The sequence below is a fragment of the Microdochium trichocladiopsis genome (genome assembly GCF_020744255.1).
Source record: "Microdochium trichocladiopsis strain MPI-CAGE-CH-0230 chromosome Unknown B0I36scaffold_6, whole genome shotgun sequence".
Taxonomy (NCBI): Eukaryota; Fungi; Ascomycota; class Sordariomycetes; order Xylariales; family Microdochiaceae; genus Microdochium; species Microdochium trichocladiopsis.
In genome coordinates, this window is record NW_025763549.1 from 2,454,043 (window position 1) to 2,480,344 (window position 26,302).

The following is a 26,302-nucleotide window of genomic DNA, read 5'->3' on the forward strand; positions in this document are numbered from 1 at the left end:
GCTAACGTGTGACCAACAAGGCAGGCTGCAGGGGCACCGCTTATGGAGTACACACCAGGCCTGTTGATAGGCTAGTCTGTGAAGGGCGAACCAGGTTTTCGTTCGTGATTGGGACCGGGGATGTAAAGCTTAGTGTATCACGTTCGTCGCTTGCGATCTATACCGCGTCGTCTGTGCGTTGGAAGTCTGGAACAGAAACATTGACACTTTTCGGGCGATGCAGCGAATTGTTAATATAGATTCCATCCTCTTTGTCTCTAATTCGAGCACGATTCTCATCGTGCCCTTCTTTGACTTGATTTCTCTTTGTTGTGGATATCTCTGCTCAGCGATTCCTCCCACGAAGGAGACAAAGAGCCCAGCGGTTGGTGGGGTGGACATCTCTTTGACTTCTTTGTTCCCGCCTGCACCCTTGCCCTTGGCCATGCAGTCTGCAGTCTGCAAGCGCACAACCAACCAACCAACCAACCAACAAGGACAGGGATGCAAGGGGGCGACGAGAAGCTTCAAGGCCTTGCTTTGTTCTCTCCTGTAGCCTGCATTGGTATCGCGCCCAAGGAACTGCGCGCCTGAAGTAAATTGCTTTCAAGCTGTGCGGAGACTGCACTGGCTACTTGACGACTTGCTTTGTTGACAGGAACGGCCCGCTGTTCACACAAAGAGATGTGGTGAAGGCGCAGGCACACGGCACAAAGCCCCAATGTCCTCGCTCTTGGAGGGTCCACGTGCGGCACCAGCCGTCACTTTGGGCGCTTAAGGCTTCGACGATCTGTGCAGGGGTATTTAGTCCCCGACATGGGGGGGATGAGGACAAGGTCGTGGAGCGTGGACGCATCGCATGCATAAGTATTTATGCATGTACAACACCGGAGCGGACCGCATCATAGATAATGCAGCTTCGAATCTGCTTCCAGCAGCATTCTTTCGCGATGGACCTGATTGCGTCTAACGCCCGCGCTCGGATGCCTTGACAGCTCTCCCATCCAGTAAAGTCTGTCTACGTAGTACAAAGGTCTTGCCCATCATTCGAGAGTGAGAAGGACGGGGCGGCTGAAACAAGAGAGTGCAGACCAAAGCTGGATCGAGTTCGCCATGCGGACTGAAAGAAACAACATGATCGCCTGCTCAGGCCGAGATTGCCCGTGACCGCCAATATTCAGCTTGCTAGCTGATAAACTCCATCGTCACCATCACCCCGTTGCCCCTGCGGCATCTCGATGCCCATACTTGTCGCAATTAAACCGAGGTAGGAGCACAGATCAGAGCCAGATTTAGGTTGAGTAGCAAGGACACAAGTATCGCTCTGGTGAGATTGGAATCCTGGATTCATGGAATTGGCAGCGAACTATTGATGGTACATGTAGTGAGCTACTGAACAGTTTCAGCAACATTCTCCGATGCGTCTACGGCCTCAGTCTGGTCTCCACCATCTCCCTTGCAGATCTCGCAGACGATAATCGCTTCGCAGTAGCAATCTGGCTTTTTGGCACAGAGAGCGTCATAGTTCGAGTACGCATAGCCAGCGGTCTGGTGGCAACGTGCACCCCAGTCTCTTTCACATATTGTCTGAATTACGGAGTTTCTGCAGTGATATACGTAGCCATCCGGGCGAAACTGTCGTGCCTCGTTTCTTGGATACCGTCCCAGTGACGTCCGAGTCAAGCGGCACAGCAAGACCAATCGAAACTGACACCAGGAGGGTGCCAAAGATGGAGTATCTTATGGTAGGCGCCTGGCTGTATGTAAGTAGCTGACCAGCAGTCGAAGAATGTTCAACTTTACCTTCATTGTGATATATAGCCTGGCTGTATCTTGACCGGCGCGCGTGATTTCAAATAGTAAAAAGCGTCTTGGACAACTTAATGCTCGCGTGAGAGGAGCTATGCGGATGAAAAAATCGGATGGATGGAAATGCCAGCACAACGGGCACAGACGCATGTACTTATAGCCGCCCGGATGCGCGAGTTACTCGCAGATTACCCTGCTCCCTGTCAGACCGAGCTCTCAACACGACCAAGATACCAACCCTGTCCGAGTCGCGATCAGGGGCGAGAGACCTGTGAAGCGGCCCAAGAGAGGGCGCAACGAATGCTTCTGGCTGGTCCCATGATCGTGCGGTGGAAGCTTCATCCGCCACCACTTCCTCGGGTCTTGTTCTCTCAACAAATAATACAGTTTTCCTATTGGTGGAATTTAGCCAGAAGGAGGCGTACTACCAGGCTCGCTGCACTTGTTTTTGCGTAACGGTGACTGTGGGCGCCCCCAAAGGTCACTCCATGGGCCAACGCTCAAATGATATCTAATGATGCAGTTGCTGACATGGTTCAAGCAAGTTCTGCACAGGAGGGCTTGCCTGCGTGTCATCGACGAAGGCAGTTGATTGGAGGGCGTATCAGCAAAATGAGCCAGACCGGAACCCGCTCTCAAATGCTACCTCTTGGCGCAGTTGGTCACGGTGTAGATCTTTATACCTGTTTCCATTGGCTGATTTCAACTCCATGACGACGTAGACGGATGGCAGGTAAAACGCATCCTTTGGTACCTCTTTCTCTCGTTTTGTGAGCTGTGGTAGCTACCACCCTCTCTCCACGCTCTTCTCTCTTCAACAAGTGTACCCTGCCGCACAAGGAATAAACCGTAGCGAAAAATGGCGACAGAGTGGGATCGCATCAGATCCGACCCGTTTCACATCCCAAAGGAGTTGCCGGAGGAGATGCAGCAGGAGTTACGCGAGTCCAAGACTCCCCGAATCAACCAGTTCTGGCAAGTCATCTTCCTTCAGTCCGAATGCTCTTTGCGCTAGCCTCCACTGACGTAAACTCACGGAGCCAGGACTACGACCGGCTATCCCATTGTGGATGGCAAATATAACGACTTCAAAGAAGGTCGCGTGAGAAAACTCCAAGAGGGCGACCATTGTCGCACGGGTCCACCAACAATCGACGTGTACTGGCACAACTCCTGGGTCATCCCGCGTCAGGATGCGTTTTACATCCTCCGTGACGCGTACGTCTCCGGCGACGTCACTTCATATGTGGTCAAGCTGGGCGACTTCTTCAGCCGGGGCGGGTGCGAGCTCTACTCGCTGACCGTCACCACGTACTCTGTCGTGGTCCTCATCGGGACTGAGCGCTCGTACGACGACATCATGCCGCAGTACGCTGCGTGTGGGCTGGGCGGGTACGTACCGAAGGATCAACGCCACGGAAAACAGACCGCGGCGGAACAGGGCCACAAGAAGTCGACGGTAGCAGATTCACAGGAGGCAGAGTCGGCTGCGTCAAGGGTCTGAACTGGGAGAATGTCCGCTAGGAGCATAGCTTGATGAATTGGTGAGACTGGCACTTGCTTGTATCCTTATGCCGGGCGAGGAAGTAGCACCATCTGCAGAGGCGAGAGTAGCGCAACAGGGACAATTATTGAGTCATTCTAGATAGTAAGTCGCTAGTTGAGGGCTGACTTCCATACTCTGATATTTCCGAGTGAGTGTTACTTGTGGAATAAACAGCAATATAATCGGTAATCACTCTGAAAATCTCCTTCATTCGTGTTCGCGGCTCGTTCAGCGCCTACGTTACAACGAGCCCATCGTCCTCGCTACTAGAAACCTCCTTACGAATGGCTTTCTGCCATTTTCCGTCATCTCCGCCCGGTTGCTCTGAGCCGTGGTCTACTCGGGACCCCTTACGATTAGCTTAACAGCGCGCCGAGCGGCGCCGTTATGACGATGCTCGGAACATGGCAAGCTGGCGCTCCGATACAAAGTCGTCGTTGTCCCACTGCCGCCCGCCAAACCTGACACGCGCGAGGTTGCACGGCTCGTCCGACACGGTGAAAGTTCGTGAATTGCGAGCCTTGTCCCACGCTTTCGATATATGGACGCACCCCGAGAAGTTCACGCTCCGACTATCGAATGTTCTGAGCTCGAGGTCCTCGCTGTTTTGAGATTCGCAGTGTGTGGCTGGAGAGACCAAGATTGCATGGGCGAAGGCTGATAGAGCTAGGTGCATTGTTGTGGCCGCTATGGCGAAGGAGGATTTGATAGTATTGTGCATGATGGGTGGCTGCGTAGTTACAGGCGGCAGTACAACAGTCTGCGCGGTATCTCTGGGCTTGTTCCGGACACTAATTGCTTCGGGTCTGGGTGATGATGCGTCGTGGCGCGCTCAGGCAGAGCTGGAAAAGACCAATTGACAGATTTGATACACGATTGTCCACTGAGCTTGCATGGGACGCATTTGCAGATATATAGCTATATTACTTGATAATGGATGACGCTAGCACGAGAGTCAGCGATTGCTGAAAGAATCAGCTGAAAAGATGTTCTTCCGAACTTTTGTTGCACCCGAAGCGCCAAGATATTCCGATGGTGTCAGCAATATCCAGCTCCTCGTAAAACTTTGTATGTCACATAGCCAACCACCCGCAGAGATACAGTGTCTATCGATCAATGGCGAGTAGCCCCTGATGCGCTTGTCAACGGTGCAAGCTTCATTCGCGATGGTTTTTCGTGATATCTAACTGGGTTTCCAATGCAGGATGAACCCTCATGAAACTTACCGCCCTGTCTGAAATACACGGTGTAAGACGGCCATTGACAAGGGGCTACCCAAATTACTACCACTGAATAGTGAACAGAGCCGGCGTGAGAATATGATAGGTGCAAGCGGCCGCCTACAATCAGGATAGGCGAATTTGCCCAGCCGAGAATAGCAGGTGCGGAGAAGCTGAATGCAGTGCAACCCACGAGACAGATTCAGGCGAGACTTCATCATAGTTGGGACCAATCACAATCCTCTTCAGGAAGTGCACATGCCTGGGCTGCATACATATTCTGCAGTATAAGACAAGGATTGATCAAGCTCCTTGGAAATGCTGGGGGATAAATTCCTTCCACATGGTCCCTCGAGCTGCCAAAAGACCTGGCACCGTTGCGCAACAGCATTTCTCCTAACCATCTCAGCCACCATGAAGCTCACGACGAGGACCGCCATCTTGTGGTATACCACCATCGCGACAGCAACGATTTCCGCTCTCCCGCATCACACGCCGCGCGACGACTTCGACTGGGCCATGTATCACTGCTCTCCCGATGACCCTCTCGCGACCCTGCCCACGCCGACTTACGGCGCCGAGAACCGCAGCTGGATGATGTGCGCCGAGCTCACGATCTACGCGCCGCCCTCGTTCGTGTACTACGCCCTGATCGACTACAACAGCTACCACCTCTGGAACACCTTTGTCACGTCCGTGTTCAACTTGCCCCCCAACGTGACCACCACGCCAAACGATGTGTACGTGGGCATGCCCATGAACTTCGTGGTCGCGGGGATGAACGGCGACGACGACCCGACCGTCGGCGAGAGCCAGGAGATCGTCACGGTGCTGCGCGCGCCGCCCTCGCCGCCTACGGGCGGGGACGACAACGACGACGACGACGCCCCCCACTACCGGTACCTGATGAACGCGTGGCGGTCGGATTCCTACGTCGAGGGCGAGTTTGTGGTCGCGGAGCATCCGAACATCTTGACGCCGGTGGAGGGCGACGAGGACGGGGAGGAGTGGACGCGCTATGTCTCGTACGAGACCTATTATGAGGGGGCGATCTCGGATTACATCAGGTCGTACCAGCCGCGGTTGCAGGTGCTGTTCGATCGGCAGGGCGGGGAGCTCAAGGCGTATGTAGAGGGACTGTGGCAGGCGAGGCGGCGTGGGATGACTGAGGAGTGATTATGGGACAGACTTGGAGATAGCGACTCCAGCTTAGCCGGAACGGACACCTTTTCGGCAGCAAAGGCGCTGTTGAACGTTTATGATGTCGAAGAGTGGCAGCATAAGTAATACACGCGGTAAAATATGGGCTGGAGTCATCATGCGATGAAACATGCGATGACCACTACATAAACCACGACAAGCACGCCTTATCATCACTCAGATCCACTGGTTGGACTTTCACGCGTGTGACATTGCAGATACAAAGACTTCCACTCAGGCATCCATAGACAAGACGTAGCGGCCATTGAGACAGTATATTTACACGTGAACCATAGAACAAGTACAGCAGAAGGCCAAAAGAAAAAAACATAGCAGAACCTGGGGCCACTGCAAGAATCTCACTTGCGCACGAGCACCCCGTTGTCCAAAACCTTGACCCCGAGTGAAGGGTCCGCGTCCGCAACCTTCTGAGCCTCTGTCCTGCGCAGGTCGGCCGTTTCCTGGATCCCCGCGAGGACAAAATCGTACGTCAAGAGCTTCATGTCGGGAGACGCGCCGTACTCCTCGGCGAAGCCCTGCCGGTCAGAGACCTTGCCGATGTCCACGATGAGGGACTCCTTGACACCAAACACAGCGTCGGTGGTCTCGTACGGCGAGCCCCGAACGTAAAGCGCTCTGGCGATTTTGTGGCAAGTCAGCAATTTAGCCGTGCTCAAGCAAGGGGACACAAAAAATGACAATCGACTTACGTGATCAATGGCTCCCAACCCTCCTTCTTGAATAGGAAATGCATATGGGCAGGTCTCCAGACGTGCCTCTTCAAAGTGCCCTTCAGAAGCCTGCCCACTGGCCCATCGTCGGGGATCGGGTACGGCACGGGCACGATGGCCCTGAACCAGAACCGGCCCTGGTCGTCACTCTTGAGCACGGCCCTGCCGTCAAACTTGTCGGGCTCGCGGTCCTTGTACTGCACGTCATAAAATCCCTTCGAGTCTGTCTCCCACACGTCGATTTCGACCCCGGAGATTGGGTTACCTTGCGTGTCCTTGACGGTGCCGACGACCAGCAACCCTTCTCCTTCGTCGTCGTGGGATATCGCCCCGCCCAGCTCCGTCTCTCCCGTGGAGGCCACATTGTCGACGTGGAACGGCCCCAGGACTGTGCCCTCGGTGGCACCCTTGGGGGTCGGGTGGTCGATGCCGTCCACGAGCACCGATAGGCCTAGGATGTCCGAGAGCAGGATGAGCTCCTGCCGCGAGGCGTTGCTGATCTGGCCGGCCTCGACGAGGAACTGGATGGCGGTGGCCCACTCGGCCTGGGTGAGGCGGGTCTCGCGGGCGTAGTCGTGGAGGTGGGTGACGAGGCGGTCGATGAGGAATTTTGTGCGCGGGTTGGCGCAGGACGAGTTGATGGCGAGTACGTTGGGGGTGATATTGGCGGTGGTGAGGTCTTTGAAGTTGAGCACTGGGGCGGATGGCTCTGCGCCGGTCGAGTCCTGGGGGGAGGGTTCTGGTCTGCCATGGCTGTGGGTTTGAGGAGCCTAAGATCCGCTGCTCTGGGCTGTCTGCAGGCAGAGGAGAGATGTGTGCGTGTATCAATGGGTTGTAGAAGGCCTTATTATGTGTTGTTGTTGTCGTTGTTGTTGATGACCCCTCACGATTCGACATTGGGATTGGGGTTGCCTTTCCCCACATGAACCCGCTGCCGACGACGCCTGCCGACCCCACAGCATGTGGGGATGGCCCGCGGTTGTCATCATTCGTCAGCCTTAGTCATGGGGAGATGTATCATAGTGCCGCGGACTGGCAACTATAATCTGTGCCCCAGCACAATCATGGTGTGCGTCACTGGCAGCAGTCCAATTTCAAATGCCGCTGCCCCGAGGGCAAATGGCTGACCTGATGTGGATCCTACAGCAAGACGAGCCTATGGCGATCGGTGCCCAAAGTGTAGGCCGACGGCCTTCGTTACGTATGCTTCCTCAAACTAAGCCTCGCCAAGCGCTCCTGCAACCGCCCAGTGTGTTCTCTGTCACAGCTACTCCACTATACTATGTGACCTGCTCATGTAAGTATTGTGCCCTCTTGCTCAGACAGATCCCAATCGGAAGAGCCACACGACTCGAGAGCCTGAGATCTAGCCCAACGAGACGAGAACCTCCTCAACGCTGCACTAGTTCGTGTCCTCCATGTGTCGTCCCCCAAAGATCATCAAAGCCTGCTCGGAGCTTCAGTATTCATGAGCTCAAACAGACGGACGTACTGCACTTGTACATGTGTTGTACATCAAAAAGTCTCACGTACAACCTAACCTTGGGAAATTCAGATCTGTTGTGCCACCGCTGCGAGGCTAGTGTCAACGTTTAAGAGCATTAGATGAAACCCAGGATTAGGATAATCGCGGCTGCTGACCACGGCTACAAGTATCTTCACTGCGACAACATCTCCACGTCCCGAGCCGAGCTTTGATCTGATTCAAAGTCACCGGCGCCAGATATCATGGCGGCGTCAGCTCTCAGTGGGCGGTAGATGTGCAGTGCAGTCCATTCCTGTGTAGCTACTTGCGACAACAACAGTGACTGGATGAGCAGCCGGCGCAATGACGCTCCGAACTCTGTGGGGCGTTGGTAATGCTATACAAGACGGTGCGAGCACACTGCTGTCGACAGGCTGGCTCCATTCGTAGACAGCAATATTCTTGTATCAACCAGAAACGCAATGCGGCTTGTATTACATACGCAGACCAGTGTTGAGCATGGCTTCCCATATTCATGCGCCGTGTTCAGAGGCTTCCCAATCAGCATTTGACCATATCGACTTGCCTGTCCTGGATCGTGGCCTTATCAAGGACAAGCGCTCACGTCAGATTGCAGTATACTAGTGCGGGGATCAGCGGACTGCCCTCATGCGGTTCACATGCCGCTCGTCCAAAGACATTCCAATTCCGGAGGGGCCATACTATTTGTCAGCTTCGCTACTTAAGCACTGCGCCGCCTCACCTCCAAACAGTTGAGACTTTGTGCAAGATCACAAGAGTCAAGTCAACAACAACGCCTGTTCAGAAGAGAGCCAATTGAGCTCAGCCAAGTAGTCGCCCAAACCATGGCACAATCAAAGCCACCACAGCTGATCTTTGGCACAGCGGCGTTTGGTAGCGAGGCCTCGCCCATTCAGGACGGTGGAGCAGCAGCAGAGGTCCTCCGCGCATTGAAAGCCCATGGCGTCCACCGGTTGGATTCTGGCGCGCGCTACCCGCCGCTCCAGCCCGGCCGGGCCGAGCAGATCATCGGCGAGACAGGCGATGTCGGCCTCAAGTTTGACGTCGACACGAAGGTGTACACCGACACGAGGAATGACGGCAGCGGGGACCTGACATTAGAAAAGATCAATGAGAGCTGCAGCGCAAGTCTGAAGCGCCTGCAGACGGGAAAGGTACGTGGGCGCAATAAAAGGCTCGGATGCATGTTTCGCTAAGACGCTCTGATCCTGGCAGATCAACGTGCTTCACGTTCATCGCGCGGACCCAGCGACACCGCTGGAGGAGCAGATCCAAGGTTTCAAAGCGCAGATTGACCAAGGACGATGCAGAGCGGTAAGCATATTTGCGCAGACTTCGTTCTCACTTAGTCCTGTCTATCAATCTCGTGAGGTGGTACGAAAGTACACAACAGGCTGACCGATAATGCGACTCCAGTGGGGAATCTCAAATATGTCGCCAGAAGTTCTCGAGAAAGTCTTGCATCTTTGCGAGGAGAACAATTGGCCAAAGCCAGTCTGCTACCAAGGGCAATACAACTTGATTACACGGGGTGTGGAAACACGGTTGCTGCCGCTCCTCCGCGCTCACGGCATCGCCTTCAACGGTTATGGGTAGGACTAGTCCTCTGTTAATCTTATCATTGTTTTAAACCGTCTTTTTGATTGGCACACTATTGACACTGGCTTGTTCTTCTGGCTCAGACCTCTCGCTGCGGGCTTTCTGACTGGGAACCTGCTCGCCAACAACACGGCAGGCACTCGCTTTGACAGCAGCACGAAAATCGGTCCGATAATCACAAAGATATACTCTCAAGAGGACCTCTTTAAAGCCATGGCGAGGTTTCAAGAGGCCCTGAAGAAGCACGACATGACACCGAACGAAGTCGCCATCCGTTGGGTCGCACATCACTCGATGCTCAGCAATGAGCATGGAGATGGGATCATCATGGGAGCAAGCAGGACTGAGCAGGCCGTTCAGACGATGGAATATCTCGAGAAGGGACCGATCGCTGAACAGGATGTACTGCAGCTGATAGAGGAGCTATGGGAGGGTGTAAAGGTGGTCAGGGGGGACATGTTGTGAAAAGCGCAGTGTTGAACATCTGGAATCAGTTGTCTACTGATTTTGTAAGAACTTTGCTGATGAAATTACGTTTCAGTCGCGTTCTGAATATGTTTCCACTTGGATTAAGTCAGAGCAGCCTCGCACTAACATAGACACGTAACGACCAAACGTGAACAAACGCTAGCAACCACTACTGGCTGCCCGGGAAATCTGGGTATACATCTCATGTCCAATGCCCTCCACGGACCAAGTTTGTTGAAATGGGTCGAAGTTGTTGCTCATCTTTCAGTGTCAGGCTCTCATCGCGCAGAGTGCAAAATAGATAGAGTCTATGTGTACTGACAACCAAAACCGTTTCCATGGCATGATTGACCAGTCGCAGGTAGCCCACCAGCCGCTTCATCTTCCTGGCGGCCAAGTAGCGAGCTCATGGCGGATAACATTTAATCCTTGTAAACCCTGACCTTGTAATCGTCACGCCATTTGTCCTCAATGACTACCAGCTGCGATTCTTGCACTTTTTTCATGTACGCATCCTCTGGTGTGTCTCTGTAGTCGTCTCGGTCTACATCCATAAAGCCCTGCGGGACGACACTCCGGGGTGTGATCATGAGCGAACGTCCTAAAGCGGGAATGTTAGCACGGCTCCATCCAGAACTTGAAGACATTTCCCAGGGCCATATCCGAGCAGATGAATGCTGGGCTGAGAGATGGTGGTAGAAGAGGATATGGCAGGTGAACAAAGAACCAGTGGACTTACCATTGATGCTCTTGTCACACGCGATGCGCATCATGCAGTTGCCACAATCCTCCGTCTCGCCAAACTCGACGCCGCGCTCAATGAGCCATTTCTCGTACTCGGCAGTACGAATGGCGCTCTTGATCCAGCAGGGCGCCACGTAGGCGATGCGGATGCCCTGCTCATATGACGAGCGGCGCGCCGTGCGCATAAAGCCCCGCAGCGCATACTTGGTTGCGGTGTACTCCCAGTTGCCCTACATAAAGAGGTTCGAACGGGATCAGTATGTGAGTTGTGCACGCTCGCGATTTTCAGGCGGGTTTGCTTACCGGAGAGTCTATCCACGTGACCATGCTTCCTGTGATGATGAAACACCGGTCGCGCTCCGGCACATCGGGCTGCTTTCTGAAATAATGTACTGCCAGTTTCCATGTGTAGAAAGTTCCGTCAATATTGACCTTGAGGATCTTCAGATCTGGCTTGGTTGGTTCCCCTTCGGGGTCTGCAGGCAATACAATGTCAGCACTCAGACAACGACAATCCAGGGTCTAGACGTTACGGAAGATCTGCTCACCATCGAGATTCCACAAGCTGTCTCCGGAACTCCGGCTGATGCCGGCGTTGGCAATGACGACATCAACGCTGTTCGCTGGGCTCTCCGCCTTTGCCGTCTCGAACATGCGCTTCTGATCATCCCAGTCGCGAATGTCGCATTTGACAAAGACACATCTCTTCTTGGTCTTGTCTCCTGCCGGTGTTGTTGCAGCATTGTTGAGCTCCGCCTCGATCTCGCGGCCCCTCTCGTTGACGTCACCGAAAGTGACAAAGGCACCAGCATCGACAAACTGCCGCACCATGACCTCGCCCATGCCGTTGGCACCGCCCGTCACGATTATCGACTTGCCGCGCAGGCTGGCACGGTCGGGCACGACCGTGTGGTCGACAGGCCCATTGTCTTGGTATCGTGCAAGGGGTGTCATGTCTGCGTTTGTAGTCCGAATCAAACTTTGACTCAGCCGCAGCCGCAGTACTACTAGTAAATAATTTTTCTGATCTGGACAATACCATACAGATGGTAGTCCACGAAGGACTTGGTTACAGATGTATATGGCCACGGGACTCGGCCATCTCCATTCCATTGCTCGCATTCACTTGAGCACTCCGTACATCGGCCCAGACCCTGGTTTGGCCAGCAGCTCGCTCCTCTGAGGCCCCTGCTGTAGCTGCTGTGGGGTAACCCCGGAATGCGGGGAGGTCACCCTGCGAGGCTGGCCGGCTGGCTGCCTACAGAGATGGAGATGCGAGTTTACGCCGGCTCGGCACGGCAATGCCTCTTCGGGCCTAGCCAGCACAGCCGAGAGCCTCCACCAAGCAACCACCGTGGTGCCGGCGGCGTGCTGTGGGTACGACCCATCACCATTCCGGCAGCAGCAGCCAGCTTCTGATGGTGAACCCGGCCGGCCCAGGAGACGGCGGCGTTATCCCGCTCGCTACGAGCTAAGCCAGGCCTGTCAAAGACACCCCTTGGTAAGCAGTTGTAATGGCAGACGAAGACCGGGAATTGGGCAGAGGAGATTATTACCCCACACCCTTGTCAGCGGCCAATGTCTGGAAATCTTAAGGTCCAGAGTTCCAAGCAGTTCCCTGAGTCTTTGGAGTCCCCATGCCGTCAACATTGTCTTGCTTCTGTTTCAATCGTTCGCAGACTCCGCCCGTCAGAGCTTGTCTGGCTAAGAATCACCTCCCCACAACTTCTCCGCCACCATCGTAGCCATGACTGCCTCTGGCGATTTGCCTTCGGCAATCCTCCAGGCAGAATGCAATGCTGCCATAACAAATGCAAATGGAGACAGCATGACACCAATACCGCCTCCTGAACTTCCCGAGATACCACACATTGACGTCCGCCCGCAAAATGGTGCTGCTTCCCACGAAACGAGCGGCATCCACATCGACATAAACAGCGACAGCGTCGACGATCCATTCCGCCTGGCGAGCGAGTATGCCTATACACCGCGCAAGATCAAAGTCTTTACCATTGGCGCGGGCTTTTCTGGCCTGCTGATGGCGCACAAGTTCCAGCATCGCTTCCCAGACCTTCGGGATATTGTCGAGCACACCATCTTCGAGGCCCGCGACGACATTGGCGGCACCTGGCTGGTGAACGATTACCCAGGCGTCCAGTGCGATGTCCCGGCGCACATCTACGTAAGTGCTTTTCTCTATCCCACTCATTATACCCTGGGATGGTAACTTCTGCTCGAAATTCTCACCGACTGACCGCACCCCTGTATTAGGCTTTCCCATTTGATCCCAACCCGGACTGGGCGCGATTTTATGCCAGTGGCGCCGACATCCTTGCATACATGAAGGCCACGGTCAAGAAGTGGAATCTCGATCGCGATCTCCAACTGAGCACAAAGGTTGTCGAGGCCCGGTGGCTAGAAGAGACGGGCCAGTGGAGAGTGACGGTCGAGCACAAGGGTGAACGGCGAGACGAGTACTGCCACGTCCTCATTTCAGCACAAGGTGTATTAGTGTGAGTAGAACACCCCAGAGCCTTTGCCCCTTGGCTGTCACAACGACCGAAACGCTCACCTTGGCCTCCTCCCGCACCACGCAGACACGAGAGCTGGCCTTCGATACCAGGACTCCGCGACTTCAAGGGCCACATCACGCACTCGGCCGCATGGGACCACAACTACGACTACTCGGGCAAGCGGATCGCAGTGATCGGCAACGGATCTTCGGGGATTCAGATTGTGCCGCAGATGGCCAAGCTGCCGGGGACGGACGTGAAGAACTTCATCCGGGGCCCGGCATGGGTGTACTACCGGGCGCCGCCATCCAAGCACCTGGGCCGTGAGAGCGACGACTTGAACCCGGCATACACGGCCGAGGAGCGGGAGAGGTTCAAAGCCAGCCCAGAGGCGCATCTAGCGCACCGCAAGGGCATCGTGACGCGCACCAACAAATCGTTCTACATCTTCCGCAAGGGCGAGACCAACCGCGAGGGCATGCGCCTTGCCTCTGAGCAGATGGCCGCCAAGCTCAACCACGACCCGGAACTGTGCGAGATGCTGATCCCGAAGTGGGATCTCGGCTGTCGCCGTATCACACCCGGCCCGGGCTATCTCGAGTCGTTCCTCCGTCCGAACTGCCATCTCACAAACAGCGCCATCACAAGCGTCAGTGACCACGCCGTCCATACGGCAGACGGCAAGACCTATGAATGCGACGTCAGTAAGTAGCAGCCGCTTGCCAAACCTCCAGATCCCACCCCAACTCCCCAAGATACACCTTCTAAAACTAACTGCCCATCGGCCTCCAGTCGTCTGTGCCACCGGCTTCGACGTCTCGCACCGCCCCCGGTACCCCCTGATCGGCCAAGGCGGCGTGGACCTGGCGACGCGCTGGCTGGACGACCCAGAGTCGTACATCTCGGTTGCGACGCCCGACTTCCCCAACTACTTCATGATGATGGGGCCCAACTGCCTGGGCGGGCACGGCTCGCTGGTCGAGTCGCTCAACTGGACGGGCGACTACTTTGCCAAGTGGATCCGCAAGATGGCGACCGAGGACATCAAGCACGTGTCCCCGAAACGCAGCGTCGTCGACGCCTTCATCCGTTACTCGGACCAGGTCCACCAGACGCTCGTGTGGACCTCGAGCTGCAGCTCGTGGTACAAGCGCGGGCGGTCCGACGGCCGCGTGACGGCCCTCTTTGGCGGCAGCGCGCACCTGTTCCAGCGCATGCTCTCAGAGATCCGAGGCGAGGACTTTGATATCACGTACAACACGGCCAACCCGATGAGGTTCATGGGCAACGGCTTCACCGCGTTCGAGATGGACCAGGACAGCGACCTGTCGTGGTATGTCGAGCTTGCGGACAAGGCGCCGCAGGAGGAAGGTGGGAAGAAGAAGGAGAAGGTGGTGGCGTAAGAAGTCTGATCTCGTATTCAAGCATTTCTGCCGTTTATTTGTCTACTGTTTTCTCCATACCCGACGAAATTTCCGGAGTTCTCATATGAGGGCGGCCAGTGTGGAGTATCCTGAGACCACGGTATGCTCCCGATGGTCATCACGAGCATTAGAGCCTAGAAAGTGAAAGAGAAGGGGACTTCGAGTTGAATGTATCTTCGACGTTTTCCGCTTTCAACCTAATAAACCATAATCTTTGCATTTCATCAAAATCAAGGGCAATACGCTGTGCACCGCCACCTGGGTACGCCAAGCATGCCTTTTTCAAAGCCCCAGAAAACACCGCTGAACACCCAACACCCGCTTTTCCAAACCGCATAGCGAGAGACCCGCACACACCCTGCCAGAGTCCTAAAAACAAAGTATCTCCTCTTTTCACAATCACCCCAAGCCCATATACGGGATATTGAAGAAGTAGTCCCCAAACGGCTCCAGCAGGTTCTGGTACTGCGTCATCAGGGTGTCCTGGAACAGCATGTTCTCCGGCGAAGGCAGGCCGCGTGTGGGGATGCCCTGCTCGCGATCCCCGAGGAGACTGTCGGCGATGCCGCCAGTTGCGCGGGTCACAAAGGGGAACAGCTCGGTCCAGTCGAAATCCTCGCCCATGAGGTCGTGGAAGCCCGCCACCGTCGGCGGTGCTGGGACCACCGCCGCGGAGCCGAAGGACGACGACGCCGCATCGCCCATGGCGGAAACAACACCGGCGCACACATTACGGCCGTCGTTGCCGGGGGGGCCATTTGTGAGGCCATTTGTGCCGCCGCCTATAGAAGTAATGTTTGCTGCTGCTCCACCCCCAAGCTGTGCCGCCATGGCCGCTGCAGAGTTGGATTGGAACGGCTTGTTGTAAGATTCCGACTGCTCGCGGAGCCGCGTGAAGCCCTGGCGGATCACGTTCGCGGTTCCCCACATGTGCTGCAGCTGCTCGACCGCGCGGACCAGAATGTCGAGACACTCGTTGGCATCTCTGGACAGGTGTGCGATGCGGCAGGCCTGCAGTAGGGCGGTGAAGGCCGTTGCCGCGTACCAGCAGGTAATGGCCATGAGGAAGCGCGTGTTGCCGCGCGCCAGCGTATCCTTGAGGATGCGGGCGATGCAAGAGGCGGCGAGTATGGCCGGGGGGAGGGCCTGCGGGAGAGCGTGGGCTGACCGCTGCAGGTGGAGGACGATGATGGTTGTGAGATATGGCAGGTGAAGCTGGTGGACGTCGCGGTCAAAGCTCACGGTTCGCGCGGACCCTATGGGCAATTGGAGAGCTGGAGGGAGCGATTGGATCCAGTCAATGAGCCGCTGGCGTAGATCATGAGGAAACGGCCGTGGTGGTGAGCTCTGAGCCGTCCGAGATAGTGCTTTGGCAATGTCGCCGATAATGGCACAAAGCCTGACCCAGTGGATGAATATGGAGCCTTTTTTCTGTGAGCCCGCGTCCCGGGCGAAGTCTGCCAGTGTCGGCTCTAAGATGTTGCAGTCTGCAGGGTCAATGATGCATGGCTTGCTTTGGCACAGAGCCGTGAGGCGCTCTCTTGCCTGCGCACAGCCAAAAGGACATCAGCATGGACACGCCGCATGAATGAAGCGGGATGGAGTAGAGAGGGATTGGAAAATGGAACTCACAAATGCAGTCCACCAGACTCTGCGACGGAGGCTGAGCTCGTACTGGTCCGCTATTGCGTGGTCGGGACGTGGCTCGCGATGCAGGCTCATCTGCTGAGCTTGCCTGATGATGACCGAGGTCCACCACCAGGAAGAGTGCCGATGCGCTATCGTGGGGGCCCTAGGAGCCCACCAGTAGAAGAGAGCGATGGCCCGGAGCTCGGTGAGCTTGTCCGGCTCCTCGTCACCGTAGAGGAGCTCTCTTGCTTTCTTGTAGTAGGTGGCAGGGCCCTCGTGCGGCACCAGTGGCGGTTGGATGTGGCTAGATGCGAGAGCCAGAGCGTACGCGAGCAGTTGTGAATTGGCCACGTCGTCAAATAGCCTTTCCCGATCGATGACTGGGCACCAAGCGTAGCAGTTTTCCCAATAGGTCTCGCTGAAGCTCTGTTGGAGCTCCTCGTCGATGGGACATGGTTGGGCCATGTGCTGCCGCTGCTCCAGGCAGGTTTCAAGCTCCTGTCGCTGAGCATCTGACTGGTTCTCGACGCGGTACACTTGCAGAAACCCCGTGTCTACGTCGCCGGTAAGAGTCTGGCTGTTGCTCGTCTGGGAGTGCTGTGATTGCGGCGTTGCTGTGGCGGGACCAGCGGCTTGCGGAGGCGGAAGAGGCGGAGGAGGAGGAGGATCGCAGGATGGCGGCTCTGCTGGTGGCAATGGGGCCGCAGCGACCACGCCGACATCACTCGGTGCTGCTCCGTCGTTCTGTGATCTCGGGGCAGACCGCTGCTGCCACCTGCCGCGGCGCGATGTGCGGACGGTGCATTCTCTTGCTGTCGTTCCACAGGCGGTGCAGTCTGCAAAGCCTCGCTTGCTTCGGGCCTGTCCACGGCAGAGACTTATTAGCGCGTGTAGCCAGCAAGGAGACGCGCAGCGGAGCAGGAAGAGGACGGACGCCTGCGTACCTGGAGATCACACTTGACCTTCTTTGCGTGGCAGGCGACGCAGACGAGCTCGGCGCGTTTGCGCTTGGACCGCTGCGGGCCGCTGAACGGCATCCACTCAAAGGTGGTGTCCGCCATGGTCTGTGGAGGGGGAAGCGAGGAGGTGTTTGGGGAGAAGAAAAGAATGGAGAAGGACGCCGCTCGGCACGTCCTCCTACTGGGCCTTTAGGGGCTGTGGGGAGGAGGACCCTGTGTAACCACCCCCTGTGACTGCGGAGATTCACGGCTGAGCAGCCATTTCCCCGCAGCTTCCGGGATCGTCCCGCTCATGCAGAATTCTGGGGAGGCCGGGGCGTCTCGAGACATCCGATCCATCCCCATTACCCCTGGCTGCTGGATCGCCCTCACGGCCGTCCACCCTTGCCGTTTTAACTCGACATGTTCACCGCACGGAGAGGCACTCGTGGCTGCTTCTTATCAGGTACTCAATTCTGTTATATTTTATCGATGGCCCGGCCTAGTGCTCGTCACTCCACAGGTAATATCGGGGCATTTGAAGCATACAAAGAACATTTCCTCACTACGGACTCGACTACAGCTACTCAAAGCCCACCCAATACAGAAACCAAGCCTAAACCGCTTCTCGACTTTCCATACTAATCTGGCCCAAAATTAAAGCGTGGGAAGCCTTCCCGACCTGCCATTAGAGAATATAACGGAACTGAGGGTTCTGTAGAATTGCACAATATGTTAGACCACCATATCCCAAGCTCCCGCAGAAAGTAAATGCGCGACAGTCTCCATTAAGCAACGTACCTTGACATCGGTGAGGTCGTCGTCGTACGCATTATCGAAACCCTCCATGACTCCGGCCTTGTCGCGGCGCTTGTTGTCCCACATGCACAGTAGGCGGTATACCGGCGCCAGGAGGCCCGCGATGAGCGCAGTGATGACTACGATGAGGAAGCCGCTCGGGTAGCGCGGTGCATCTTCCTTCTTGAACACCAGAGGTCCCACAAAGTTGCCTGGTTATTGTCCCAATTCCATTCAGTCAGCGCGAGCTATTTTGAGTGCAAGACGGAAGTGGGCTGGCTTTTGGGGATACAGGTTCGTTCGGGGCGGTGTGACTTACCGAGGCAGTAGCCGATATACAGGCCCGAGGACTGCACCGAGCGCTTGGTGTAACCCGCCGTGTTGGCGATGGAAAGACCCATGAGCACGGCATATCCACCTCCCACAGAGGGTAGGATATAGCAGGCAAACAGCAAAGCTCCCTTGGCAGACAAGGGAAGCAGCCAGAGTAGCAGAGCCGCGAGCGTGGTCCCGAGCTGCGCAAGGAGAATGAGGGAGGATCGCAGTCCGTTGTGCTTGTACGCCAGGTAAGGCAGCAGGAGCTGCAGCGTGCCGGCGTACGCGCCGGCGGGGATCACCAGGAGGAGAGACTGGAGCGTCGTGAATCCAAACCCGTTGATGATGATGGGGATGAAGGTCGAGATGGGCCCGTTGCTAATCATGGAGAGGAACCCGATGCTGAAGACGATCCAGAACTTGAGGTCCAGGAGCAGCTCCACAACTTGCTCAAACTTGAAGTGCGTGTTGCGGACACCTGCATTGTTAGTACGCAGGCGACTGACAAGAATGTAGCGCTCGCGCTCGTCGAAGCCCTTGGCGTGGACAGGGTCCGGGGGCAGGATGAAGTACAGCAAGGCACCCCACACAATGGTAAGCGCGCCGGCAAAGTAGTACATATAGCGCCAGGACGACACGCCGCCGTTGATCAGACCAAGCCCGTAGTTGATGAGCGGAGAGACACACGAGGCATAGCCAGTGCAGCTGTACCAGATCCTACAAGACACAGGGAATAACCATATTAGCGCCGGTTTGGAGCAAGGGATGCTTCTGTGCCTGGCTTTTAGTGGTAACCGGGTTTCACTTACCCCATCCGGAGCGCCTGCTCATTCTTCCGGTACCATGAGCCGACGATGAGCATGAAGAGAGGGCTGATGCCACTTTCCAGGAAACCAAGGAAGAAACGCTGCGCGTACAGCCCTTGCCAGGAAGTGCAAGCGGACGTGAGGATCAGGCAGATGCCCCAGACGACCACAAGCCCCGACGCAACGCGGTCAATGGGATAGCGCTGAGCAAGCCACATGGCCGGATAGGCACCAATGATGAAGCCCAGGTAGAAGATGGCAGCCGAGAAGGAATACCGGTCTCCCACAGTCAGCTCAAGATCAGTTCTGAGACCGAAGAGCGCCTGCCAGTCACTTCAGTCAGTAAGAGTGGTACAGTGAGAGGGCCAGGGGATGGCGGACATACAGCTTGTGAGAGCATGGCCTTGTCGTAGTACTGCAAGCCGTAGGTCACGCAAAGAACTGGCATCAGTTTCCAGTCGACCTTGCGGCGAAGCTTCTTCTCCTCGGACTCTTCCCAGTGAGGATCGCCATTGTAATTGGCGAGCACCCGCAGGCCCTCATCGTGGTGGAGCGTGTCAACAGTCTGCGACTTGGTGACGGGGTTGGTGTCTGTCTCGGCCTGCTCCACGCCGATAGCGGACGTCTTCTCGTGGTCAGACATGTTCGCGTCGGCGTACTAGCAAGTCACAACCAAGATGTGGCAAGATGGGGTGAGGGAAACAGCCAGATAGATCTGATGCAAGACAAGGAAGGTCCAGGAGGTCCAGGAGGTCCCGGAGCCGTGCATATCGTGCCACTCGTCCGGGTCTGGGGCTGTTATAGGTATCATGGACGCGTAGCGTCACGATGATCGAGGCGTCAAGTTGGTCATTTTACCCCAGACACGGTTTCTAACAGCCGCGCACACCCCGTGGGGAAGCTCCTGAAATTGCGGCCACACGGATGAGGTCAGACCCCTGCCTGGCCCAGAACTCTGGATTCTGTCCAGAAGCTCGGCGGCGGCCAGCCCCAGAGGTGTGTGGGGAGCTCTAATTCACTTGGCACGAGGGAACGCAAGGGACTGCGTTCTGTAGATGCCGGCTTGGCGGCCTAGCTCAATGTGGACTGCCGAACGCGCCACGCCAGGCGCGGTTGCAATCGAGTCTCAACCCAGGTTGAGCTCCAGGCTCGACTTGGCTCCACTGCCGCTGTGAACGTCCCCGCATCGGCCGAATCTCCAAACACATCGTCAAGATACCATACGGTTGAATACTCTGTGTTGTAAATTGCGCATGGTCGCATCACGATCCAAGCGGCAACCCAAGTCACAGTCAGTAACGACGACCTCGTCCAGTCTGAGCATCATGGAGACACATTCAGTTCAACTCCCTGCCGGCGAACAGGTTGTGACGGTGAGGCTTCTCAATCCCGTCAACTTTGGACCCGCGATTTTGCAACGGTTCATGGCCCCGCCGGTGCCCGGCCTTGATACATTCAAGTCTTCGCCTTCTCTTTCCTTTTTGCTCGAGCACCCTTCCGGGAGACGACTCGTGTTTGATCTTGGTATTCGCAAAGACTACAGCAACTACGCGCCATCTGTGGCCGAATACATCCCGACTACAAAGTACAACATCGAGGTCACTCACAACGTGGTGGAAATCCTCGAAGAGGCCGGCATAGCGCCCAGTTCTATCGAGGCAGTCATCTGGAGGTAAGCCACGCGCTGTTTTTCTGACGTGACAATTCTCAGAGCTGTGCTAACAACATGGCTTGCCAAGTCACTGGCACTGGGATCACATCGGCGATCCCTCCAGTTTCCCTTCAACAACAGACCTCGTTGTGGGTTCCGGATTCAAGTCGGCAATGCTTCCAGGTGCACCAGCCAATCCGAAGTCCCCTATCCAGGAGAGCGACTATACGTAAGTAGCAAGCCGCCTTCACTAAGAGCAATATCTTCAAAGCCACAACCCGTGACGCTACCAGCTGACCACTTGCACTCTCTGACCTTATCCCCGGTTCAGAGGCCGCAATCTCCGCGAGATCCGGTTCGACGGCCCACAATGCCTGCAAATCGGCAAGCTCCCAGCATTCGACTACTTTGGCGATGGGTCCTTCTACTTGCTCGACACGCCTGGCCACGCAATCGGGCACATGTGCGGCCTGGCCAGAACCACGCCCGCCGGCCCGGACACGGCATCCACGTTTGTGCTACTTGGTGGAGATGCATGCCACTACGCCGGCATCTTGCGCCCTTCGCCACACCTGCCGCTGCCAGGCGAGATCCGGCCCCATCCGTGCTCATCCTCGTCCTTGTCGTCGTGCCTATGCCCTGGCTCTGCCTTTGCCGAACTCCAGAGGTCCAGGGGCAGGGCTCCGGACGATGCCTTGTATGACATGACCTTTGGCCACGATATACCCCTTGCCATCACCACGCTCGGCCATCTACAAGAGTTTGACTGCCACGAGGATGTATTTGTCATTATTGCTCACGATTCCACCGTGAGAGATGGGGCACCGCATTTTCCCGAGAGTCTGAATGACTGGAAGGCACGGGGTCTTGGTCAGACGCTAAAGTGGGCATTCTTGCGGGATCTTGAGCCGTATTGGAAGGCCAAAGGGCTAGCATAGGCAGTATTTTGTCTGGTACCAACGCACTATCTGAATGAACAGCGGAACTCCTGATATCCAAGCTCCTCAGTGAACCAGATCCGTGGCGGTCAGGCATTTGCCAAAGTGTTCCAGGACGATATTGGCTAGCCGCATTGTTGTTGCGGCTACCCGATCTCTGTTGGAGAGGCACGCCTCTCTGCCGTGCCCGATTAGGCGTGACGATGTGTTGCTCGACACGCCACTGAAGACAACTCGGCAAAGGTCTACCCAAACCAGATGAGAACACACAGAGATGATAGAGCGGTATTACCACTTCTAGGCAGTGTTCCTAATGTGCCCCAAAGAATTCCTTGGTGCCCGGGACAGCGCAACCCATCCACCTGCCAGCGGCTCCCGGCAATCCAAAGTTGGCTTAACCGCTAGCTTGATAGCCTTCGTTAGTGCGCCATCGAGCGTGAAACCCTGGACCCATCTCGTTTAGCGCTGCCACACTTGGCCAAAGTCCGTGAAGCCAAGCGTGACGGCTGATTCGCCGTGTGACTCGGATCCCGGCTGCTGGACTTGCTTCGTTCCAGACGAGTAACCGTCAGGGCCCGCCCCCCCTCTTTCCTTCCTCTTCGCTCTGGCTGGACAGGGAATTTGGGGTAAGGCCGGGTGGTGCGGGCCCGGAGTCGTGGAGAATGTTGAACAATGTCGCCATTTCCACCACGTCCGCTGATGATGCAGCTCACACAAAAGTCGCTTTCGGACGCTCGAGCTCAGCGAAAGGGGTTCGCAGCTTCAGCACACATTGGCGCTTGCACATACTGAGGTCATTGGGATATCTCTCGCTCCAAAGCGCCACACCAGGACAAGGTGAAGGAAGAAACCGGCCAAACCCCTGCATCCAGCAGCAGCAGCCTTGCAACCATCGAGAATGGCTGTGGCAGAGGACACGAGGCGTGAAGCCTTCAATGCGGCCAACGCGGCGCTCGACTACGATGTCTTGATTGTGGGCGCTGGACTGAGCGGCATATACTCGCTCTACCGGACGAGACAGCTGGGCTTGAGAGTGAGAGTGCTCGAGGCAGGCTCTGGAGAAGGAGGCACATGGTTCTGGTAAGTCGTCAGGACGCTCGACCGACACAGAGACCATCTGGGCTAACCATCTGCCGCTCTTGTGATAGGAATCGCTACCCTGGGGCGCGGTTTGACTCGGAGAGCTACTCGTACATCTTCTCTTTCTCACAAGATGTCCTTGATGAGTGGGACTGGACGGAACACTTCTCGCCACAGGCCGAGACCCTGCGTTACGCACAATTCCTGACCGACAAGTTCGACCTGCGCAGAGACATGCAGTTCGATACACGGATCCGGTCTGCACATTTCCAGGATGACACGAACTCGTGGCTGCTGACGGACAGCGAAGGCCGGACATACAGCACCCGTTATCTCGTGACGGCCATGGGCATCCTCAACGAAGCCACGCTGCCCAACATTCCCGGCGTCAACGATTTTGCCGGAGCCTCGTGGCACACGTCAAGGTGGCCTTCGAGCTACAAGGAGGGCGACCTGGCAGGCAAGCGGGTGGGCATCATCGGTACGGGGGCGACGGGGATCCAGACGATCCAGGAGATTGGCAAGACGGCAGGCCACCTGACCGTCTTCCAGCGGACCCCCAACTGGACAGCACCTCTGCGCAACACACGCATCGACGAGGCCGAGATGGCATCGATCCGGGCGCGCTACCCAACCATCTTCAAGCAGTGCCTCGACTCGTACGCGTGCTTCATCCACGCGGGCGACCCGCGCAGCGTCTTCGACATGACGCCCGAGGAGCGCGAGGCGTGCTGGGAGCACCTGTACGCGCAGCCGGGCTTCACCAAGGTGCTCGCCGTCTCCGGGGACATCTACACGAACCGCGAGGCCAACCGGCTGTACAGCGACTTCCACGCCAACAAGATCCGCCAGCGCATCCGCGACCCGGCGCTGGCCGCCAAGCTGATCCCGACCAACCACGGCTTCGGCACGCGCCGCGTGCCCCTCGAGAGCGGCTACTACGAGATCTTCAACCAGCCCAACGTCCGCCTTGTCGACGTCCGCGAGAACCCCATCCAGCGCATCACCCAGCGCGGCGTGGAGCTCACAGGCCCCCTTGACCTTGAGGGCGACGATGGGGCCGGCGGCGGTGGCGGCGGCAGTGAGATCGAGCTCGACGTGCTCATCTACGCGACGGGGTTCGACGCCGTCACGGGGTCCTTCCGGGCCGTCGACTTCCGCGGCCGGGGCGGCAAGCGCCTCGCGGACGACACCTGGGTGGACGGGATCCGGACGTACCTGGGCCTGACGGTGCAGGGCTTCCCCAACATGTTCATGATCATGGGCCCGCACCAGATGTTCGGCAACATCCCGCGCAGCATCGAGTACGCGGTCGACTGGACGGCCGACGCGCTGGGGTGGGCCGCCGAGCACAACGTCACCACGTTCGAGGCGACGGCCGCGGGCATGGACAGCTGGACCGAGCACGTGCACGAGTGCGGCAAGGGCCTTCTCGCCAACGAGGTCGACTCGTGGATGACGGGCGTCAACAAGAACCTCGCGCACAAGCAGAAGCGCTCGATGACTCGGTACAACGGGCCTGCCCCGGGATATCGGCGGCGCTGTGATGAGGTGAGGGCTCGTGGGTATACCGACTTTGTCACCTCGTGATGTGGTTTTGCTTGCAGAGAAGCTAGCGAGGTTGTGTGGAAATGGTGAGGCGAGGCAGCAGATGGGATCGAGTAAGATTGCATGTCTCTAGGGTCTCACGGAGCTGCCATGTCTGTTGATCTAGCTACGTGCAGATAGCAAAGCATTTACTTCCCCTTCTCAGTGTCTTCCCGAACGCTTGGAACGTTTGTCGTGGCTGTTACTTGAGGTCGTGAATCACAAACTCCTCCTTGGCCCGAGGATTGCTCAGCACCCACTTGATCCCCTCGTGCAACACCCGGTCCCAGTGCGCCGACGCAATTGGCAACTTCTCACCGAAGCCCCTGTAGCCATGTGGGACGCCTCTAAACAGGTACGTCTCAGTCGGAACGCTGTTTTTTCACAGTGTGATGCCATCACAAATCAGCCAAATTCGTATCTCGATATAAATTCTTGGAGTAGGAAGGGTGTACAAACTTACCCTGCTTCCGTCAACAGTTTGCCGTACAGCAACCCTTCATCTCGCAAGGGGTCCAACCCACAGATTCCCAGGACGGTCGGTGGCAGGCCGCGCACCTGTTCGACCGATGCGTTGCCCGGGTTGAGCAGGAGGTCGGAGGGATCGAGATTTTCAGGGAACTGAAGCAGGTCCACGAACTCGCGGATGCGCGTTACCGGCAGGATTGGGGCAAACTCGTTCTCGACGTAGGATGACAGCGCCGGGTCTTGCATCCGGGCCAGCTGGGGCTGGTAGCAGTCCACGTTGACCAGGCACGGAATCATGAGGACCTGGCCGGCGATGGGCGGGTACGCTGAGGACGTCGAAGCCTGTTGTTGTGAAAGGCTTTTCTGTAGCACCAGGGAGGCCATGATCTGCGCCCCGGCCGAGATGCCGCCCACCACGACCCGCGCCGGGTCGCCGCCCAGCGAGCCCATGTTGCGATGCAGCCAGTCGAGGGCATCCTCGGCATCGTGCCAGGCAACCGGATACACGGCCTCCGGGGTGTGGCGGTAGTTGACGTTGAGCACGAGCACCCCCGCGGCGACGGCGATGCGCGCGCAGATGGCGTCCTCAGACGCCAGCGTGCCAAAGGCGAACCCGCCGCCGTGCAGGTGGACATACACGGGTAGTGTCGTCGTCGACTGCTGGTGGCCATTGTGCTCGAGAGGTCGATAGGTGCGAGCCTCGAGGCTCACCCCGTCGCGGGCCGTGATCGAATGGTCGGCCATGGTGATGGTGCTAGCCGGCGTCTGCATGGCCTCGCGGGCCTTCTGCTCACGCTGTTGGTTGATCTCGAGTTTCAAGTCTGCGACGGAACGCTGAGTGGCTGGCGGGGGAGGCAGCTGCGCCGCGAGGGCCAGCCACTCGTCGCTGGGGCCGCCATATGCCGAGAAGTCGCACATTGTCTATGGATTGTAAACAGGGTGCTGTTTGAAGCTACGCTGTGATGTTCCTAGTTGTGGATGGCCTCGAGTTTCGCTGTATCTCTCTGGCGGCTATTACGTCGTCACCTTGGATTTCCCCGCACGCAGAACCTGGGCACCTTAGCACATAGCCCTGGTTACGGAGAACCTCGGACAGGAAGAATATTGTTTCGCAGGTGGGTAGGTGGATCAAGTGAGGAATTGTTAAGGGTTGCTCGTATTTGTCAGCCATTCTATGCCTACCTCGTTGCGTACTTCTACCGGTCTATCGGATACAGGCCTAGACAAGGGGACTTCCGGTCTTCCGTTTTGCCGTCCAATGAAGAGTTTGCTCGGATCACCCACCTCCAGGATCTAGTATGTCGTGCCAAAGCGGTAACAGGTACCTAGGAAGCTCAGGGAGCGTCCCTCTG

General features: G+C 56.7%; 10 protein-coding genes across 10 annotated transcripts; 6 read left to right on the forward strand and 4 right to left on the reverse strand.

Annotated features, from left to right (window-relative positions):
- Positions 1 to 2,647: 2,647 nt before the first annotated feature.
- On the forward strand, positions 2,648 to 3,292 carry B0I36DRAFT_364101 (uncharacterized protein; the record flags this gene model as incomplete). Its single annotated transcript, XM_046158899.1, has 2 exons — positions 2,648 to 2,757; positions 2,833 to 3,292. The coding sequence occupies 2 exons, from the start codon at positions 2,648 to 2,650 to the stop codon at positions 3,290 to 3,292; spliced, it is 570 nt and encodes a 189-aa protein (XP_046011869.1).
- A 1,676-nt stretch (positions 3,293 to 4,968) lies between these two features.
- Positions 4,969 to 5,730, forward strand: B0I36DRAFT_364102 (uncharacterized protein; the record flags this gene model as incomplete). The annotated part of the gene is made up of 1 exon (XM_046158900.1): positions 4,969 to 5,730. One exon carries the CDS (start codon positions 4,969 to 4,971, stop codon positions 5,728 to 5,730), a length of 762 nt encoding a protein of 253 aa, XP_046011870.1.
- A 383-nt stretch (positions 5,731 to 6,113) lies between these two features.
- On the reverse strand, positions 6,114 to 8,471 carry B0I36DRAFT_364103 (Intradiol ring-cleavage dioxygenase; the record flags this gene model as incomplete). Its single annotated transcript, XM_046158901.1, has 3 exons — positions 6,114 to 6,390; positions 6,465 to 7,194; positions 8,453 to 8,471. 3 exons carry the CDS (start codon positions 8,469 to 8,471, stop codon positions 6,114 to 6,116), a joined length of 1,026 nt encoding a protein of 341 aa, XP_046011871.1.
- Positions 8,472 to 8,706: 235 nt separating this feature from the next.
- On the forward strand, positions 8,707 to 10,483 carry B0I36DRAFT_326064 (putative oxidoreductase). Its single transcript, XM_046154302.1, has 4 exons — positions 8,707 to 9,146; positions 9,208 to 9,306; positions 9,409 to 9,584; positions 9,675 to 10,483. Exons 1-4 carry the CDS (start codon positions 8,817 to 8,819, stop codon positions 10,054 to 10,056), a joined length of 987 nt encoding a protein of 328 aa, XP_046011872.1. The 5' UTR covers positions 8,707 to 8,816; the 3' UTR covers positions 10,057 to 10,483.
- Positions 10,482 to 12,197, reverse strand: B0I36DRAFT_375036 (uncharacterized protein; the record flags this gene model as incomplete). Its single annotated transcript, XM_046160327.1, has 6 exons — positions 10,482 to 10,526; positions 10,557 to 10,660; positions 10,799 to 11,033; positions 11,107 to 11,279; positions 11,352 to 11,732; positions 12,176 to 12,197. 6 exons carry the CDS (start codon positions 12,195 to 12,197, stop codon positions 10,482 to 10,484), a joined length of 960 nt encoding a protein of 319 aa, XP_046011873.1.
- Positions 12,198 to 12,631: 434 nt separating this feature from the next.
- Positions 12,632 to 14,719, forward strand: B0I36DRAFT_291378 (uncharacterized protein; the record flags this gene model as incomplete). Its single annotated transcript, XM_046151731.1, has 4 exons — positions 12,632 to 12,985; positions 13,075 to 13,316; positions 13,401 to 14,020; positions 14,109 to 14,719. 4 exons carry the CDS (start codon positions 12,632 to 12,634, stop codon positions 14,717 to 14,719), a joined length of 1,827 nt encoding a protein of 608 aa, XP_046011874.1.
- B0I36DRAFT_423158 (major facilitator superfamily domain-containing protein) lies at positions 14,688 to 20,042 on the reverse strand. The gene is made up of 7 exons (XM_046162236.1): positions 19,612 to 20,042; positions 19,230 to 19,549; positions 18,425 to 19,137; positions 18,109 to 18,317; positions 17,314 to 17,385; positions 16,373 to 17,230; positions 14,688 to 16,285 (listed from the first exon to the last, which is right to left on the reverse strand). The coding sequence occupies exons 1-7, from the start codon at positions 19,867 to 19,869 to the stop codon at positions 15,140 to 15,142; spliced, it is 3,576 nt and encodes a 1,191-aa protein (XP_046011875.1). The 5' UTR covers positions 19,870 to 20,042; the 3' UTR covers positions 14,688 to 15,139.
- A 509-nt stretch (positions 20,043 to 20,551) lies between these two features.
- B0I36DRAFT_364109 (metallo-beta-lactamase superfamily protein) lies at positions 20,552 to 21,815 on the forward strand (the record flags this gene model as incomplete). Its single annotated transcript, XM_046158902.1, has 3 exons — positions 20,552 to 20,898; positions 20,966 to 21,106; positions 21,209 to 21,815. The coding sequence occupies 3 exons, from the start codon at positions 20,552 to 20,554 to the stop codon at positions 21,813 to 21,815; spliced, it is 1,095 nt and encodes a 364-aa protein (XP_046011876.1).
- A 554-nt stretch (positions 21,816 to 22,369) lies between these two features.
- B0I36DRAFT_291389 (uncharacterized protein) lies at positions 22,370 to 24,562 on the forward strand. The gene is made up of 2 exons (XM_046151732.1): positions 22,370 to 22,895; positions 22,964 to 24,562. Exons 1-2 carry the CDS (start codon positions 22,714 to 22,716, stop codon positions 24,483 to 24,485), a joined length of 1,704 nt encoding a protein of 567 aa, XP_046011877.1. The 5' UTR covers positions 22,370 to 22,713; the 3' UTR covers positions 24,486 to 24,562.
- B0I36DRAFT_385064 (Alpha/Beta hydrolase protein) lies at positions 24,563 to 26,088 on the reverse strand. The gene is made up of 2 exons (XM_046161040.1): positions 24,946 to 26,088; positions 24,563 to 24,856 (listed from the first exon to the last, which is right to left on the reverse strand). The coding sequence occupies exons 1-2, from the start codon at positions 25,866 to 25,868 to the stop codon at positions 24,685 to 24,687; spliced, it is 1,095 nt and encodes a 364-aa protein (XP_046011878.1). The 5' UTR covers positions 25,869 to 26,088; the 3' UTR covers positions 24,563 to 24,684.
- Positions 26,089 to 26,302: the final 214 nt, after the last annotated feature.